Source organism: Lissotriton helveticus, chromosome 7 (genome assembly GCF_964261635.1).
Source record: "Lissotriton helveticus chromosome 7, aLisHel1.1, whole genome shotgun sequence".
NCBI lineage: Eukaryota > Metazoa > Chordata > Amphibia > Caudata > Salamandridae > Lissotriton > Lissotriton helveticus.
The window spans coordinates 801107974-801124219 of NC_136068.1; the positions used below are offsets into that span (position 1 = coordinate 801107974).

Genomic DNA, 16246 nt, shown 5'->3' on the forward strand with positions numbered 1-16246 from the left:
GGCACTGAGAATACTCTGTTACAAGGGCTACTGCTTAATTAATTTACCTTTCACCCTACAGTGCAAATGAGTACTAGAAAAGGAACATGAAGAAGCTAAATAATTTGATTATCTATCACTTCACATGGGACGTATTTGATGACATATGGGATGACTTTAGATACTTTGCTTAATATTGAGTGAACAGTGATACACCCACACATGAATGACGTACTACAACTAAACTAAAGTTATTAAGAGAGGTACGGAGTGTCCACCGTAATAACCGGATATATGCTGTGCTTGCAGTTGCAATACAAAGTACTGCTACTATTCATGGTAGTATTGGACACATTTACAATTTCTTTTCCTTGCCTTCCCTACACTGGAACGGACGTGCGGGTGCGGTGGTACATGCTCTTCAAGGTAATACTTAGTTCATCCAGCGACCATCTACTCTCTCTAGATACACATGTGCTATCTAAGAGTCAGAGAATACCATGCTCCAGGCATCCATTCATTCAAAGTATACGCACACATACAGTTTCTGTTTCACCCACCCAGGCTGCTTTCCTTCCACCCATCCTTGCTTCATCATTGACCCAGCCATGCACCATACCATATTCTTTCCTTCCCAGCCACCTCGGGGGCCAAGCAAACACATATCGTTCTTCTTTGCCAGCCATCATAAAATTTCGCGTCCCACTTACTTACACCCTTCTTTCGCTTTTCGTTCATCCCATCCATCACGTTCATCTAAGATCTTATTGGGATTCTTCTCACCAAAAACTTCACAGCTAAGTCGGAGTACATTTCGAGGAGGCTACTACCTGGTTGATTTGTAATACACCCGTGCAGAAAGCACACTATGCAGTCTTCAATCTCAATAAGTAAGGAATATATAGCTTACCTGTTCCCGCCACCACCGTGCGAACCCCCACAGGACCGTCCGCCGGCTCTTGCACCGCATCCTCCCCAGAGTCCTCCGAGTCCTCGCCCAACACCGCCACCTCCGCGCTGGCCCCGCCACCAGATGTTCCACCTACAAAGTACATTTAAGAATGTTAGAATACACCACTCACTACTATATAATATTTGGTCTAGGAGTAATAAAGAAATGTTAAAAAAACAGAATACAATGTAATAATTTGTGACTGTCTACTCTAAAGTAAAAATGTCCCTTTTTCCAGGGAAGGCTGTTGTCTTGCTGCACTGTTATGCACAACTGATGAATGCTTGCTTTTTATTTTTAACACGCACCACTTTTTCTCCTAACAGACAGAAGCTTGACTTCTAAGAACACGACCAGGATCAAGTTCAAACCAGGTGAGAGCTCGGCTCGACCACAAGAAATGTGTCCAATTAATCGTCAGCACTAAGCACTTTTCCGTTTTCAGTTAAATAGTTTTATGACAAAGTTGATTTTAATAAATGTGTTTACTTTTAATAAAGCTTTGAAACTTAAATAGACTCTGTGGTTTTTGGTCCTCCAGACTAGAGTGGATGAGCTAAAGGTTTTGGAATTTTTGCAAGCATGAGTGCCTCTGACACTTCTTGACTGTGACTCCGTCCGTACTCTTGTCCTGCGTAGGGTAATCTAAAGATCATTGGGGATCAATCATCGGTGTCATCGGGAGCTAAATGACTCTGCCACCCTATCTAGTCAGTAAGGAGACAGTGCATAGAGCTATTGCTGAATAGAATGGGAGTCCAATGGAATTGCCAAATGTCCAATCTTAGTTAGCTACACAGACAGACTAATAAGAATAATCTAGTAATACCACAGGGAGTCATATTCGAGGCAGGATAAGAATTTATATCCAGTCTACAAGAAGATCAAAGACGATTTAGAAAAAATCGAATGAGGAACGCTAGGAAAAAATAGGTACTCTTTATTAAAATTAAAACTTACTGGGGCCAGCAAAGGAGCCCTCGCCTGCCCGATCCTGGCCTGCATCCTCCTGAACAGCACCCTCCTCCTCCTCCTCCTGTGTCCGACTCCTCTTGCCCTTGGGGGGAGCTGATGTACAACATGAAAGAAAGAAAGACCAGAAAACATGGATGAGATTTGTCAACCAAATCAAACATTTCAAAAGAACAATAACAAAATATTTTGGAGAAATAGCAAATAGATAGACAACTATTCCACAGGATCTATCTCATGTGGTATACTACGTTATTCGTATTGCCTGATTTGCGGACCGTTGACTTAGAAAGTTCCTATGTAACTCAATAAACAGACTACTAAAGAGGTTTGCCTAGGCCTGGCAGGCAGCAGTCCGCAGCACGCGAAGTGACAGACAAAGTCCATCCTGCTTGCAGATCAGTGAATACTCAAACTATCAATCCACCCACCACCACCACTATTTCTTCTTATAGCCATGTGTCTAAAGGAAGGACTGGACTTCAGTCTGTTGGGGCTGATTTTGGAGTCCCTTGCGGCTCATTTTCCTCCATTGTTGCGTGACTTTTTGTGACGCAGCGGCAGAACAAAAGACTCGCCATGGTGTTGGTGCGGCGTATATATTAAAAAAAAACACATATGGGCGATGCATCACGTTGTAAAGCCCTGCGCCATCAGGGGGCGTTCCGGCGCAAGGGAGGGCGTACCTGCGCAGGAACGAATCCTAAAAGTGGCTGAGGGAAATCTACAAGATGTCAACCAGTTACCCTGCGCGCTTGAAGCCGACGTACGGCTTGATGCAGCATTGGGGAGATAGGGTACCCCAGAGCATTGCTGGAGCTGCGCCATCGTTGGCACGCAACTCCAGCAATGCGCCGCCTTTACGGCACAGATGCGTAAGGCTTCTGTGACGTTTTGGGCCAATGGGTGGTGGCATGGCACACAATTACTGCCGCATCCCTGCTACTTTGCAGGGATGCGCGACCCTTAGTGTCTAGCATTACGCAGTTCTTATCTTTACACTACACTCATACATAATTTCTCAGGCCAATGAAATGAACACAAAATACAAAACAAATAAGCATAGTAGCAAGCAAGGCTAATGAGAAGGAGAGCAGTGCACCTGAAATGCATAGAAGATTTTGAAATATAATTTACCTACAATGTAATCGGCAGCATTATTGCTCTTGGTAAAGAACAAAGATTTGCAAATAACAGAGCCGGATAAAACAGAGTAGTGATGAATAGCTACTACTACTCACCAAGCCCGGGGACCTCTACGCCGAGCGCGTCCAGCAAGTCCCGTTCCCGGTCCATGACATCTGTCCAGCGGTGGGTGGCCTGGTTATATGTGCGCCGGACCCCAGAGAGCTTAAACATGGCCCGGCACACCTTCTCCCACCGCTTCCGGCGCTCCCGGATGCCATAGCCAGTTGCGATCTTGCCGCCTCCCAGGATCGTCTTGGGGAGGCGGCGCTGGACGTGGAAGATGAGTGCGGCCACCTCCTCCGCGCTAAAGATCTCCCGTGGCACCACTTGCTCCCCCCTCAAACGCCCGCACGGGAGCCGGGCACGGGGTGCGGGACCCTTCCCCTTCTCAGGGTGCTTCCCGGCTCCCTTTACCATGGTCTGGGCAGAAATAAAGTTAAATGATAAAGAAGAAATAGAATAGTGAAGAAGAAAAGAAAAGAGTTTAAAAAAGTAGTTTAAAAGTAACTAAAAGCAGCAGAAAACACAAAAATATAGAGCTAGAAAAATAGAGGGATAGATAATAAGTAAAATAGATCAAATAAACTTCAAACAAGCAAAGGATGGCAGAGATTCAGAGAGGATACAGAAAGCATGCCCAGAACCATAGCAATGAATGAGAAACAAGATGGCCGCGCCCGTTCACGACCGCGTGGGTAAGTTCGCGCGAGATTTTCCTCGCGAGCACGCGCGAAATTGTACTAGCGAGCAGCACAGTTTGCGAGATTACACATAGCGGCCGGAAACGGAATTACGTCACGCAAACAAGATGGCTGCGCCCGTGTACGACGCTAGGGTAACTTGGCAAACGTATAGCTACAAGCGCCTCGCGAACACGCACAAAATCACGCGAACATACACGTCGCAAACATTTTTTCCGTGTATTCGCAAGCATTCGCGGCTTCCGAAATCGATCTCGCACGGATTCGCGCCCCAAAAAACGCGCGAAATTGCAGAAAAAACGATTTTTGCTAAACTGAAAGCAATGAGCAGGTGCAAAAGTTCAAACTTAACATTAGTAACATTCACTCTAGTGCTTCCTGAGGGGCCCCTCCAGAGTTTGCAACTATTCTATGACCCTGCTATGACCCAAACAGCAGGCTCATAGAATAGCTACAAGTAGACCATAAAGGTCCTGTGAAAAAAAATTGCACTGCAACAGAAAGCAAATTACAGAAAAGGAAGGAAGCAGGTGCCAGCCAGACTGGAACTTTCAAAATAACTGACACATTAATCAACCCCAAATTAATTCATGGCAGTTGAAGTAGGGGAGGTGTGCTTGCTTTTTTCAACCCCCATAAACTACAGTGATAAACAAACCTAATGGGTGGCAGTGAGGATGTACCAGAGGGTGGCATGGGTGTCCCAGAGGGTGGCAGTGGTGAAACAGAGGGTGCTGTGAACCTGTGATGATAAACCAGACGTAGAAACAACATAGTCGCGGCCGTTCAGAGCCGAAAAGTAAGTTCGCAATTGCGAAATTGTCCCAAAATCCGCGCGAACGCTCGCCAACACAAAAAACGGGAAAATCTGCAAATCCGCGAGAGTTCGCGTATTGTCGCGGATTGCGAATCCGTTAATCCACAAATTCGCGTACGCGAGATCCGCTAGATCCGCCCATGCTTATCAAACAGGCGCACCAACAGAAAGGCCAGTTGGGTCACCACTGACCTCCAGGAATCCAAGCGGACTTGCTGAAGACTCGAGAAAAAGTGGCGCCACGAACAGACACCGGACAACCACGCAGCCCTAAAGAATGCCAGCCGCAAGCACCACCAACTCATCCGAGCCAACAAAAGGACCTCCGTCAAGGAGCGCATCGACAACAATGCACACAACATCAAAAAGCTCTTCAAAATCATGAAAGAACTCTACAACCCTAGCTCCAGCTCCAACAACATCCCTCCATCGCAAGACCTATGCGACTGCTTAGCCACCTTCTTTCACCGCAAGATCACAGGCATCCATGACAGCTTCAACACCCAGACCCTTCCTACAGCCGCCGACACCGCAGACTCACTACCCTCCAGCCTCACCAACCGCCTGATCTCCTGGACCCACGTCAATGACAAAGACACCATCAAGACCATGAACTCCATCCACTCCGGCTCATCATCCGACTCCTGCCCTCACTACATCTTCAACAAAGCAAACCACAACATCGCACGCCAATTCTGGAAGATTATCAACAGCTCCTTTGAGACGGCCACCTTCCTGGAAAGCTAGAAGCACGCTGAGATCAACTCACTACTCAAAAAACCCACAGCGGACCCAAAGGACCTCAAGAACTTCTGGCCCATTTCCCTGCTTCCGTTCCCGGCAAATGTCATCGAAAAGATCGTCAACAGGCAACTGATCCACTTCCTCGAGGAGAACAACATACTGGATCCGTCCCAATCTGGATTCCGCAGCAATCACAGCACCGAAACTGCCCTCATCGGTGCCACAGACGACATCAGGACCCTACTGGACAATGGCGAAACCCCGGCCGTCTTCCTCCTGGACCTCTCAGCCACCTTCAACACTGTCTGACACCACACATAATGCACACACCTACAAGATGCAGGAATACGCAAGAAAGCCCTGGACTGGACAACCTCCTTCCTCACCGACAGAAACCCAGAGGGTCCGCCTCCCCCATTCCATTCTGAAGCCACCAAGATCATCTGCGGCGTGCCCCAAGGATCATCCCTCAGCCCTTCCCTTTTTAACTTCTACATGGCACCATTTGTCAACATCGTCCGCTCGCACTACCTCAACATCGTCTCCTACACCGGCGACACACAGCTGATCCTCTCACTCACCAAGAACAACGCCACCACCAAAACCAACCTCCACGAAGGAATGAAGGCCGTCGCCAACTGAATGCAGAACAGCCGCCTGAAACTTAACTCAGACAAGACAGAGGTCTTCATTCTCGGCTCCACCCCCTCCACCTGGGACGACTCCTGGTGGCCAGATGCCCTGGGAGCTGCACCCACACCCACCGACCACGCACGCAACCTGGGGTTTATCCTGGATTCATTGCTCTCAATGACCCAGCAAGTCAACTCCGCCTCCTCCTGCTGCTTCAACACCCTCCACATGCTCCGCAAGCTCTACAGATGGATCCCCACCGGAACCAGAAGGAGGGTTACCCAGGCCCTCATCAGCAGCAGACTGGACTACGGCAACACCCTCTACGCAGGAACCACTGCCAAACTCCAGAAAAGAACCCAACACATACAGAATGCCTCTGCAAGCCTTAACCTCGACATACACCGCCACACCCACATCACCGCCCACCTGAAAGACCTGCACTGGCTCCCAGTCCACAAGAGGATCACCTTCAAGCTCCTCAACCATGCTCACAAAGCACTCCACAACGCCGGACCAGCATACCTCCACAAACGTCTCACCTTCTACACCCCGAACCGCCAGCTTCACTCTGCTGACCTCACCCTCGCCACCGTCCCACGCATCCACAGGACCTCCACCGGCGGCAGATCCTTCTCCTACCTCGCCGCCAAAACATGAACTACCCTCCCCACACAGCTGCGACAAACCCAGGACCATCTGACCTTCAGGAGACTTCTCAAGACCTGGCTGTTCGCGCAGTAACTGCACCTCCCCCGAGCACCTTGAGACCCTCACAGGTGATTAGTGCGCTCTACAAAAGATTAATTGATTGATTGATTGCCAGAGGGGTAACAGATCTCAGAGTTCTCCCCTATGGAGGACCGATAGCTTCTAGACCCTATGACTCCCAAGGCAGTCTCCCTAATGTATAAAAAAAATTAAACAATAAACCAGATAATCTAACCCCTATCAGAGAGACCTGGACAGAAAATGTGGGCCCCTTGGAGGATGATGAGTTGAGTGAGGCATTGCAAAGCCCCAGAAAAATAGCCATGTGAGCACAATTCTGCCTTGTGGTATCGGATATTATATAGGTCAAACCTCTCCAGGTCTAAAGTTCACAAGATGGGCTGTAGCGATTTGTCTGATTGCATCAGGGACTGCGACAACACAGGCATGTTTTGCCACACACTTTAGACCTGCCCACTGATTCAAACTTTCTGGACGGCTATAATAGAAGTGATAAGAAAGTTGACAGGCCTATCGATCCCATTCGAGGACAAGTGGCTGTTACTGGGCGGAGAAGAAGTGGCCCAAGATTGTATACACCTGGTTAAACATGGCCACCGGGTAGCAAAGCATAACCTAGCTAGACTCTGGGGAGTGAATAGGTCTCCCACAGTCCGAGACTGAGAGGAGGACCTTGACTGGTGCCAACTGGCTGAGGCTCAGCGTATCAGTCCCTGGGCTGCACACACAAATTAGACAAGATCTGGAGACCGTGGATGCAGTACAGGGATATCCACGGTCTACTGGGAGAGGAAGGGAGATGGGGAGGGAACTGGGACACATCAGCTATCTAACAATGAATCCACGACCCGACACACTACGCATTGAGTAACGCCAGAGGATAGGGACTGGGTACACAATTACATTTATTGATGTTCGGGCCCCCTGCAAGAGGTCCAAAGTGTGTTTTCTAAATTGTTTGCTGATGATCTGTGATTCTCGAATAACAGCTAAATAAAAAGATTTATGAAAAGAAAAAAAGTAAAGAAGAAATCCTGAAGTTGTGGGCTCTTTGTGCCCATGAACGTGTATAGTTTGTGCCAAGATCTTGCTACCTGCGCCGATCACCCTCAGAAGCTCTGATAGACCCGATTCTTTGCGCTACAGTGGGTGCAGCGATCACCAGCAACGTGAGATATGCACATCATGCTGCAGCATTAACAGCCCACAGTGACCACCAACGTGAATCTCCAGTAACGACTGTCAGTGACGCCGGACAAGATCTTCGCTCTACAGCGATGACTGTCCATGATGCCCGGCATGCTCTTTGGGGTGTTGGGCACAAGGCCTGAACATAGCAGGTGGCATGCAGACAATCACACCTCAGCACGGGTCAGCCAATTTTTACATTCGCTGCAACCCCTGCTGCTAATCCAGCACTGTGCATGGTCACTCAAAAATCTTATGGTTTCTTTTGATTATAATATATTAATACGTTTTAAAAAGGCAGGGATTCCGTGAAAGAAAAACCAGTAATTTAAATTATGACAGTGATCCAAAACCTCCTGAAATTGGCCAGATATGATTACCATAACTCGTGTCTTTTCCATGCAGTGCTTATGACCTCACATCTAACATCAGTGATGACATTTTAAACATTAATAAATAGCAAAAACACTCATAATATTAATAAATGTTTTTTGTGTGTGACAAGTGAATATAGTGGAATTATGAAGTAATTCCATAGCACAAAAGCTTTTGGAATAAAATATGTTCAATCGACTAACATTGATCTGTAGGGTACAAAGAATTGCACAACATGCACAATACCTTTTGAGCTTACTCAATACGCCTGAGAACAAAACAGAAAAACTCGCTGTTAGTGTAAGACATCAGCAAGCATTGGGGGCAAACGATCATAAACCATAATTTAATAGACGATTTATTCTTATACATCCAAAATCTGAGCAGGGTCAATGCTTCATTAAAAACGCTTAACATAAGTATCCAACCACAAGCTCCTTGCAAAGTAAACTGTAAGGAGATTGAACATAATTCAGTAAAAGCAACAGTGAAAATGCAGATCAAAACAAAATTGGGCCAGATTTACATTACACTTTACGTCTCCATAAAAACGCCACGTTTTGCATTCATGTTTCTGGCAAATAGAAAATGGAAACATTGAAAAATCGATTCCCTGGGGGACATTCACTACAGTGTCTGCTGATTGGCTGTTTCAGCGTGGGTGGAGTTGTTTGCAATTGACTGAAAAGTTGCAGAAAATGTTTCAGTGTCATGTCACATTTAGCAACATTCCTTGCATTGCTCACTTTTTCCGACCGAGGATTGAGGCTCACAGGAAAAAATATATGATATAATTTAGTATCAGTGGCTCTGAATTTCATGTAGCTCTTAAATGGGAAAGGTGAATTCGATGTTTCCTACCTTTAATCCTTCTTTCCTATAGCTTTGGCATATACAGTCAACCACTCCTGTGTATTTATTTGTGCCCACTCCATCTGCTTGAAGACGGCTTTTCACAACGTCCATTGGAGTCGCGGTTCCCCAGGAAATGGCCCCTTGGTATATTGAAAAAAGACATCTTATTGGCATGAAGGAAAGGCGATGTAAGATTCAGTTTAGTTGCGTGTCTTTTGGTTTTCTTCTTCAAAGACCTCTAGCATGCAAGCTATTATGCTGTACATATGTTAGCAGTTAATCCTGAAGTGCTGATTGATGTCAGAATTCAGTACACATGTTGCCCCCCTCTTTGGGACCGGAGAAGGGAGCAGTGGCGGAAGAAAGTTGGAAGAGAGAGTACTGAAAACAAGCATTGGTAAATGCTCTAGGCTTTACCTATGTGATTAAGAATAAGCTGCTTTTTGTTATAAATTCTAGCTTGCTGAACAGTTGTACAATATAAGTTACAGAAAGTCTGTTAAAGTGTTATGACTTGTTTATGTACAAAAAGGCAGTATATTTGGGCTGTTATTAGTTGTTTAGTGCAGACAAGTAAAAATCAATATTGTTCTAAATGAAACGAAAGCGGGAACTAATAGAATTATTTGATGCAATAGCAATACTATGTGTTTAGAGGTGTTCTGACAACTTTTGGGCCCGGGTGCCACTGCACCTGTTGCACCATTTAAATCAGGATCCTTTTAACTGCAAGGTAACTGCAACTGTTACTGCCTGACTAGTAGTATAATATGGCAATATTCAGTGTTTAGAGGAGTTTTTACAACTTTTTGGCTCTGTGCCACTACACCTGCTGCACTATTCAAATCATTACCCTAGTACCTGAAAGATAACTTGTGACTGCCTGTTTAATAGTAAAATACAGCAATATTTGGTGTTAATGGAGAAATGGCAACTTTTGGCCCTGGTGCTACTGCACCTGCTGCATCATTCAAGTCGATCCTCTTTCAACTGCAAGGTAGCTGCAATTGGGACTGCCTGTATAGTAGTAAAATATAGCAATACTAGGTGTTTAGAGGAGTTCTTACAACTTTTGGGCCCGGTGCCACTGCACCCTACTGCACCATACAAATGAAGATCCTGTTGTCTGCAAGGTAACTGCACTTGTGACTGCCTGTGTAGTAGTAAAATATAGCTTAGCTCTTGTATGTTAATTTTATGTTTAAAGTGCAATGTTTATTATAACATTTAGAATTCGATCATAACGCCAAATAGATTAAGTTGAAAAAATCAATCCGATATTGCCTTCAAAGTGCAAAGAAAGGTACTGAGGCATAAATAGGAAATGCCACAAACATTCTAAGGCTAAAGCATATGCTTTACACAGCTAAGTAATAAAAAGCAAGTATTCCAGCATACTGTTAGAAGCTGTCTGCCTTTTCCATGGGAAGAAATCTTATCTTGACAGTGAATGGGGTGTAAACAGTGTGAACAGCTTTAGTGGAAGTATTTTAATTGCATGCAGCCTGGGGAATTAACAAAAAACTGATAGGAGCCTCCTTTTAAGATATATTAAATACAAGAGATTTCAGAAGCACAGCGCAAGCGATGTGCAGGCAAAACCTAAATTAACCCTTCTATTGCAGCATGTAAACCTACCCACTGGTAACCCTGCACACGATAATGTTACCGCCGAAACTTTAAACACACACATTCTACTTCAGATTGTGGAAGGTGTTTAATTGAATGGCAAAACAATGGGCATCCCAAATTGAGTTTGTGCATGTCTGCACGAAATCCTTTTTAAAAAATCACTTATTGAATTTTCCAGAGAAAATTACTTAAATAATCCAATTATCATTCCTACCCATCCAGAGAATCATGTAAGTGTGGGACGGAGGTCGTTCTCTCATATCTGGGAGGTTATCTCTGAGATGTCTGTCACTTTCACTCGACATCACTAACCAACAATGACCCTGCTTGCTTTTACACACTCACCCAACTACAAACAAAAACTTTCCACTCAATGATGAACTTTCAAGAAAATAGTGAAGCAAACTACTGGCTTTGCAAATGTGATTTGATAAAATAAAAATGAGTCCAGGCGCCGCAACACTTTTTCACCCCAACATATCTGTCTTTTTTTTTTTTTTACAATGGCAGCTTGGAAATCATAATTTTAGGCAAGTTATTGACGTTTAATAAGCACACACTTCGTTTAGCCCTTCCTCAAGGAGACATCTTAATGGGATTCTAGGCATTTGAATGTTACAATCACAAACAAGAGTTTACAATCAGTGACGCGATCATATGATGAGAGTGCTCCGGTCCCTTTATATAGCTGTGTGCCACCACTTGCTTGGTGTACGGATGTTCAACAGATTCCTATGGAGAGGATAATCTACATTCCTGTTGGGTAGTTTATATTCAATTTAAGATCCTTAGTCCGTGGATGTGTGAAATTGCTGTAGGAGAAATGATGTCCTAGGTCTTTACAGATTGTATGTGGTACTCAGTGGCCAGTAACATGTCCTTTACCCGGTGGAGAGAAACAGTCTGATCTTGGTTTTCATTCTTCATGAATTGACAGACCTGTCATATGTGGAAGCCGACCACATGGAGTCTGATCTATCTTGGATGTGAAGAATGTCAGTGGTTCGATCTAATACTTCTTGCGTTATTTGTGTACAAATCTTGGCCAATTAAGGCCGGGTGGTTTTCTGCCAGGTGACCCCTTCCACACCGAAATTAAAAAAATCGATTTCCTTTATTAATCGGGTCTAATATGTCACAGTACAGTGGATGCCATGAATGACATAGGCTTTCGAATGACCTATTACTATGAGGGAATAGTCACTGCTTTATGCAAATTCAATTGCTATGTCATAAGCCTGTACATTCTAAGCAAGCGTTTGCAAAGCCTATGGGTCTAACTGTTTTATAAGTGTAAATGCTTCTTTGTTGATTGTCTAGTTTGTCTATGTGGCTGCATGGATAGCCAATGAATAAGAGAAAGCTTTAACGGTTGAATGGAACAGTGGGTGCCAGTGAGTGACCCAGTAAATGGATAATTAATGGTAGGAAGGGGATAAAGCGTTAGATTAATAGTTCAATACACAAGAACGTTACAACGCATTCTTTTACATAGCATGCCATTACATCGCATTTTCAGAAACTACCTTTACAACACATTCCATTACATCGCATTATACCTTTACAATGCATACCATTACAATGCATACCATTACATTGCATTTAAGGTAAGTGTTGGATAGTATAGGGGTAATAATTACAATTCTAACTCCAGTGAGAGCAACAGTAGGGTAAGTGTTTGATAGTTTATGGTTAAAAATTACTATTCTAACTCCAGTGAGTGCAACAGTAGGGTAAGTGTTGGATAGTGTTAGGGTACTATGCGTTGTAATGACTTGCGATATAATGCCTGCATTCCAGTGACATGCATTGTAATGACATGCATTGTAGTGACATGCAATGTAATGGCTGTAAAGGATGTTGCGATGTAATGACTGGTATGTAAAGTTAGTGTGATGTAATGACTGCATTGTAAAGGTTGTTTCTCCATGCAAAGACTTAGCCCAAAGAGTGGTGGGAATACCAACCTCAATACTAATGTTTTCAGTCGACACCCTGCTAACCTCCCGAACCCTGATGGGCCTGCAATCTGAACTGAATGCCATTGTCACTTTTTGTGGGGAAAGAGGGCTAGAATTAAACTCATCCAAATCCAAAGTTATGATGATTAATCACCACAAAAGGTGCAGACGTATAGTGACTGTAGAGGGTCTTCCCCTAGAGGTAGTCCACCACTTCGACTATCTTGGGGTCAGGCAAAGTGACACCCGAGCATGGGGCCCCCAGATGGAAAAAAGTAAATCCATTCTCCATCAGAAACCCTCTGCCATAGCGAGGCATTACAGGGCAGCATCTGGAGGACCCCTCTCCCCGGTTATAACCATATACAAGGCCTTAGCCGGTGTGCACCCATAATATCGAGTCATTTATTTCGATTGGACCGAATATCGAGTAAAAAATATAGAATGGACATAATATCGACTAGACATAATATAGACAACAAAAATATCGACTAGAGAAAATTAATATCGAATAGAATGGACATAATATCGAATCAAAAATATAGAATGGACATAATATCGACTAGACATAATATAGCCAACAAAAATATCGAATTTAAGGTAAGTTAATAATAATTTTAATTTTTTGTGTAATATAAGTCTGTAGCGGGTTGTGGGTTTATAGGGGAATAGGGTGGGAAGTAATTTAATTATAATTAATTAAATATGTTAATTTATTTATTGATATTTATGTAGAATTAATTGTTAATTAATTATTAATTGGTAATTAATTAAAATATAATTGGTAATTAATTATAATTGATTAATTGATAAATATTTTAATTTTAGTAATTTATTTTCTGTAGCGGGTTGTGGGTTTATAGGGGAATAGGGTGGGAAGTAATTTAATTATAATTAATTAAATATGTTAATTTATTTATTCTTATTTATTTGGAATACATTGTTAATTAAATAATAATTGGTAATTAATAAAAATATGATTGGTAAATAATTTTAATTGATTAATTGATAAATATGTTAATTTCATTCACTTATTTTCTGTAGCGGGTTGTGGGTTAATAGGGGAATAGGGTGGGAAATAATTTAGTTTTCATTAATTACATATGTCATTTAAATTATTGGTATGTATTTTGAATTATTTGTTAATTAATTTTTATTAGGTAATTAATTAAAATATAATTGGTAATTAAAATTAATTTATTAATTTTTAAATTGTAAATTAATTTATTGTTAAGAGGTAATTAATTAGTATGAGTAGGCAATTTTTATAATTAAATAATTTTATTTTGTATTTATAAATAAATATTTAATATTTTTTATACACAAGTAAAATATTTTATTTATTTGTAATTGGTATTACTATTTATGTTATTTATATCTATTTGTGAAGTATTTACTTTCCCTATTATTGCACTCTCTGAAGTTGGAATAGAAATTTTAACCCCTACGCTATACAACACTTTCCCTACTGTTGCACCCACTGGAGTGGGTATGCAACGTTTACAACACAACTTTTACTATGCACTACCATTACAACGAAACTTTTACAACGCAAAAACTTTTACAACGCATACATTTACAAAGCATGTTTTTACAACGCAGATACCTTTACAACGCATACCATTACAACGTAAGTATTGCTAAGTATATAATTATTTTTAGAATGTTATATGTTTGGGTTTTTGGGTAAAGGGGTATTTTTAGGGTTCAGGGTCAGTTTTCAGTTTTTGGGTAAAGGGGTATTTTTAGAGTTCATGGTCAGTTTTCAGTTTTTGGGTAAAGGGGTATTTTTAGGGTTCAGGGTCAGTTTTCATTTTTTGGGTAAAGGGGTATTTTTAGGGTTCAGGGTCAGTTTTCAGTTTTTGGGTAAAGGGGTATTTTTAGAGTTCATGGTCAGTTTTCAGTTTTTGGGTAAAGGGGTATTTTTAGGGTTCAGGGTCAGTTTTCAGTTTCTGGGGTAAAGGGGTATTTTTAGGGTTCAGGGTCAGTTTTCAGTTTTTGGGTAAAGGGGTATTTTTTAGGGTTCAGGGTCAGTTTTCAGTTTTTGGGTTAAGGGGTATTTTTAGGGTTCAGGGTCAGTTTTCAGTTTCTGGGGTAAAGGGGTATTTTTAGGGTTGAGGGTCAGTTTTCAGTTTTTGGGTTAAGGGGTATTTTTAGGGTTCAGGGTCAGTTTTCAGTTTCTGGGGTAAAGGGGTATTTTTAGGGTTCAGGGTCAGTTTTCAGTTTTTGGGTAAAGGGGTATTTGTAGGGTTCAGGGTCAGTTTTCAGTTTTTGGGTAAAGGGGTATTTTTAGGGTTCAGGGTCAGTTTTCAGTTTTTGGGTAAAGGGGTATTTTTAGGGTTCAGGGTCAGTTTAGGGTTTTTGGGGTACAGGGGTACTTTGTAAAAATAAAGTAAAATTACATTTAAATTACATTAATTAAATCAAATTAAATAAAATTAAATTATATTATAATATTTTAAATTAATTTATATTAAAATAAATATTATATAGTTACCAATACTTACGTTGTAATGGTATGCGTTGTAAAGGTATATGCGTTGTAAAATCTTGCGTTGTAAATGTATGAGTTGTAAAAGTTTTTGTGTTGTAAAAGTTTTGATGTAATGGTAGGTGTTGTAAAAGTATGCGTTGTAACGTCATACATCCCTGGAGTGGGAATAGTAATTTTAACCCCTACGCTATCCAGTGCTTTCCCTACTGTTGCACCCACTGGAGTGGGAATAGTAAATTTTACCTCTACGCTATCCAACACTTTTGCTAATGTTGAACTCACTATAGTTGTTACAATAAATTTTAACCATTGTCTATGCTACGCTAAAAATGTTATATATGTTTATTTAATTATATGTTTATATATATATATATATATATATATAAATATATATATATATATATTATTTTTGGTGATATAATTTTTTTAATTATAGCAATTATTTATTAAAATAAAAATTTTAAAATAATTATTTCTAAGTTTATATTACATATATTTATTACTATATTAGTTTTAACTTAATTTTAAGACATTTAAAAAAATCGATATTTTGACAGTCTATATTTTTGTAAGTCGATATTTTGGAGTCGATATTTTGGTACTTACCTGTTTGTAGGTAGGGAGTCGATATTTTGTCCCTCGATATTTTTCACTCGATATTTGTGTATCTCGATATTTGTGACGTCGATATTATGTCAGTGATCCGCCTTAGCCATAGCATCAGCCCTATATAGAGCCGAGATCTGGGGATATGCCGATGGAGAAAGATTAACAAAAGTAGAAAGTATGTTTATTAAAACACTCTTTAAACTTCCCCTAAGCTCCCCTGCCACTCCAGTATGACTAGATCTGGCTCTCAATCTTATTTATTTAACAGCAAATTGTGTGTTGGGAGGTTGTTCGCTACTTTTTGTGTATATATGTTGGGTGTGTGTGTCTGTGCGTCCCATGTATCCTGTGGTAACAGAGCATCAAATAATATTTCAATTAAGCTTCCTTTTGTGTAATTTCTACTTTCAAAAT

General features: G+C 41.7%; 1 protein-coding gene across 2 annotated transcripts in view; it reads right to left on the reverse strand.

Moving 5' to 3' along the window:
* SLC25A48 (solute carrier family 25 member 48) overlaps nt 1–16246 on the reverse strand; it is a 388984-nt gene that overhangs the window by 61847 nt on the left and 310891 nt on the right. Inside the window, exon 6 of one of the 2 annotated variants that reach the window (XM_078653233.1) lies at nt 9143–9276. The exons of the other annotated variant lie outside the window; for it this stretch is intronic. Within the exon in view, the coding sequence (XP_078509359.1) occupies nt 9143–9276 (134 nt within the window). The remainder of the gene's footprint in view (nt 1–9142; nt 9277–16246) is intronic. 2 annotated transcript variants of the gene reach the window in all.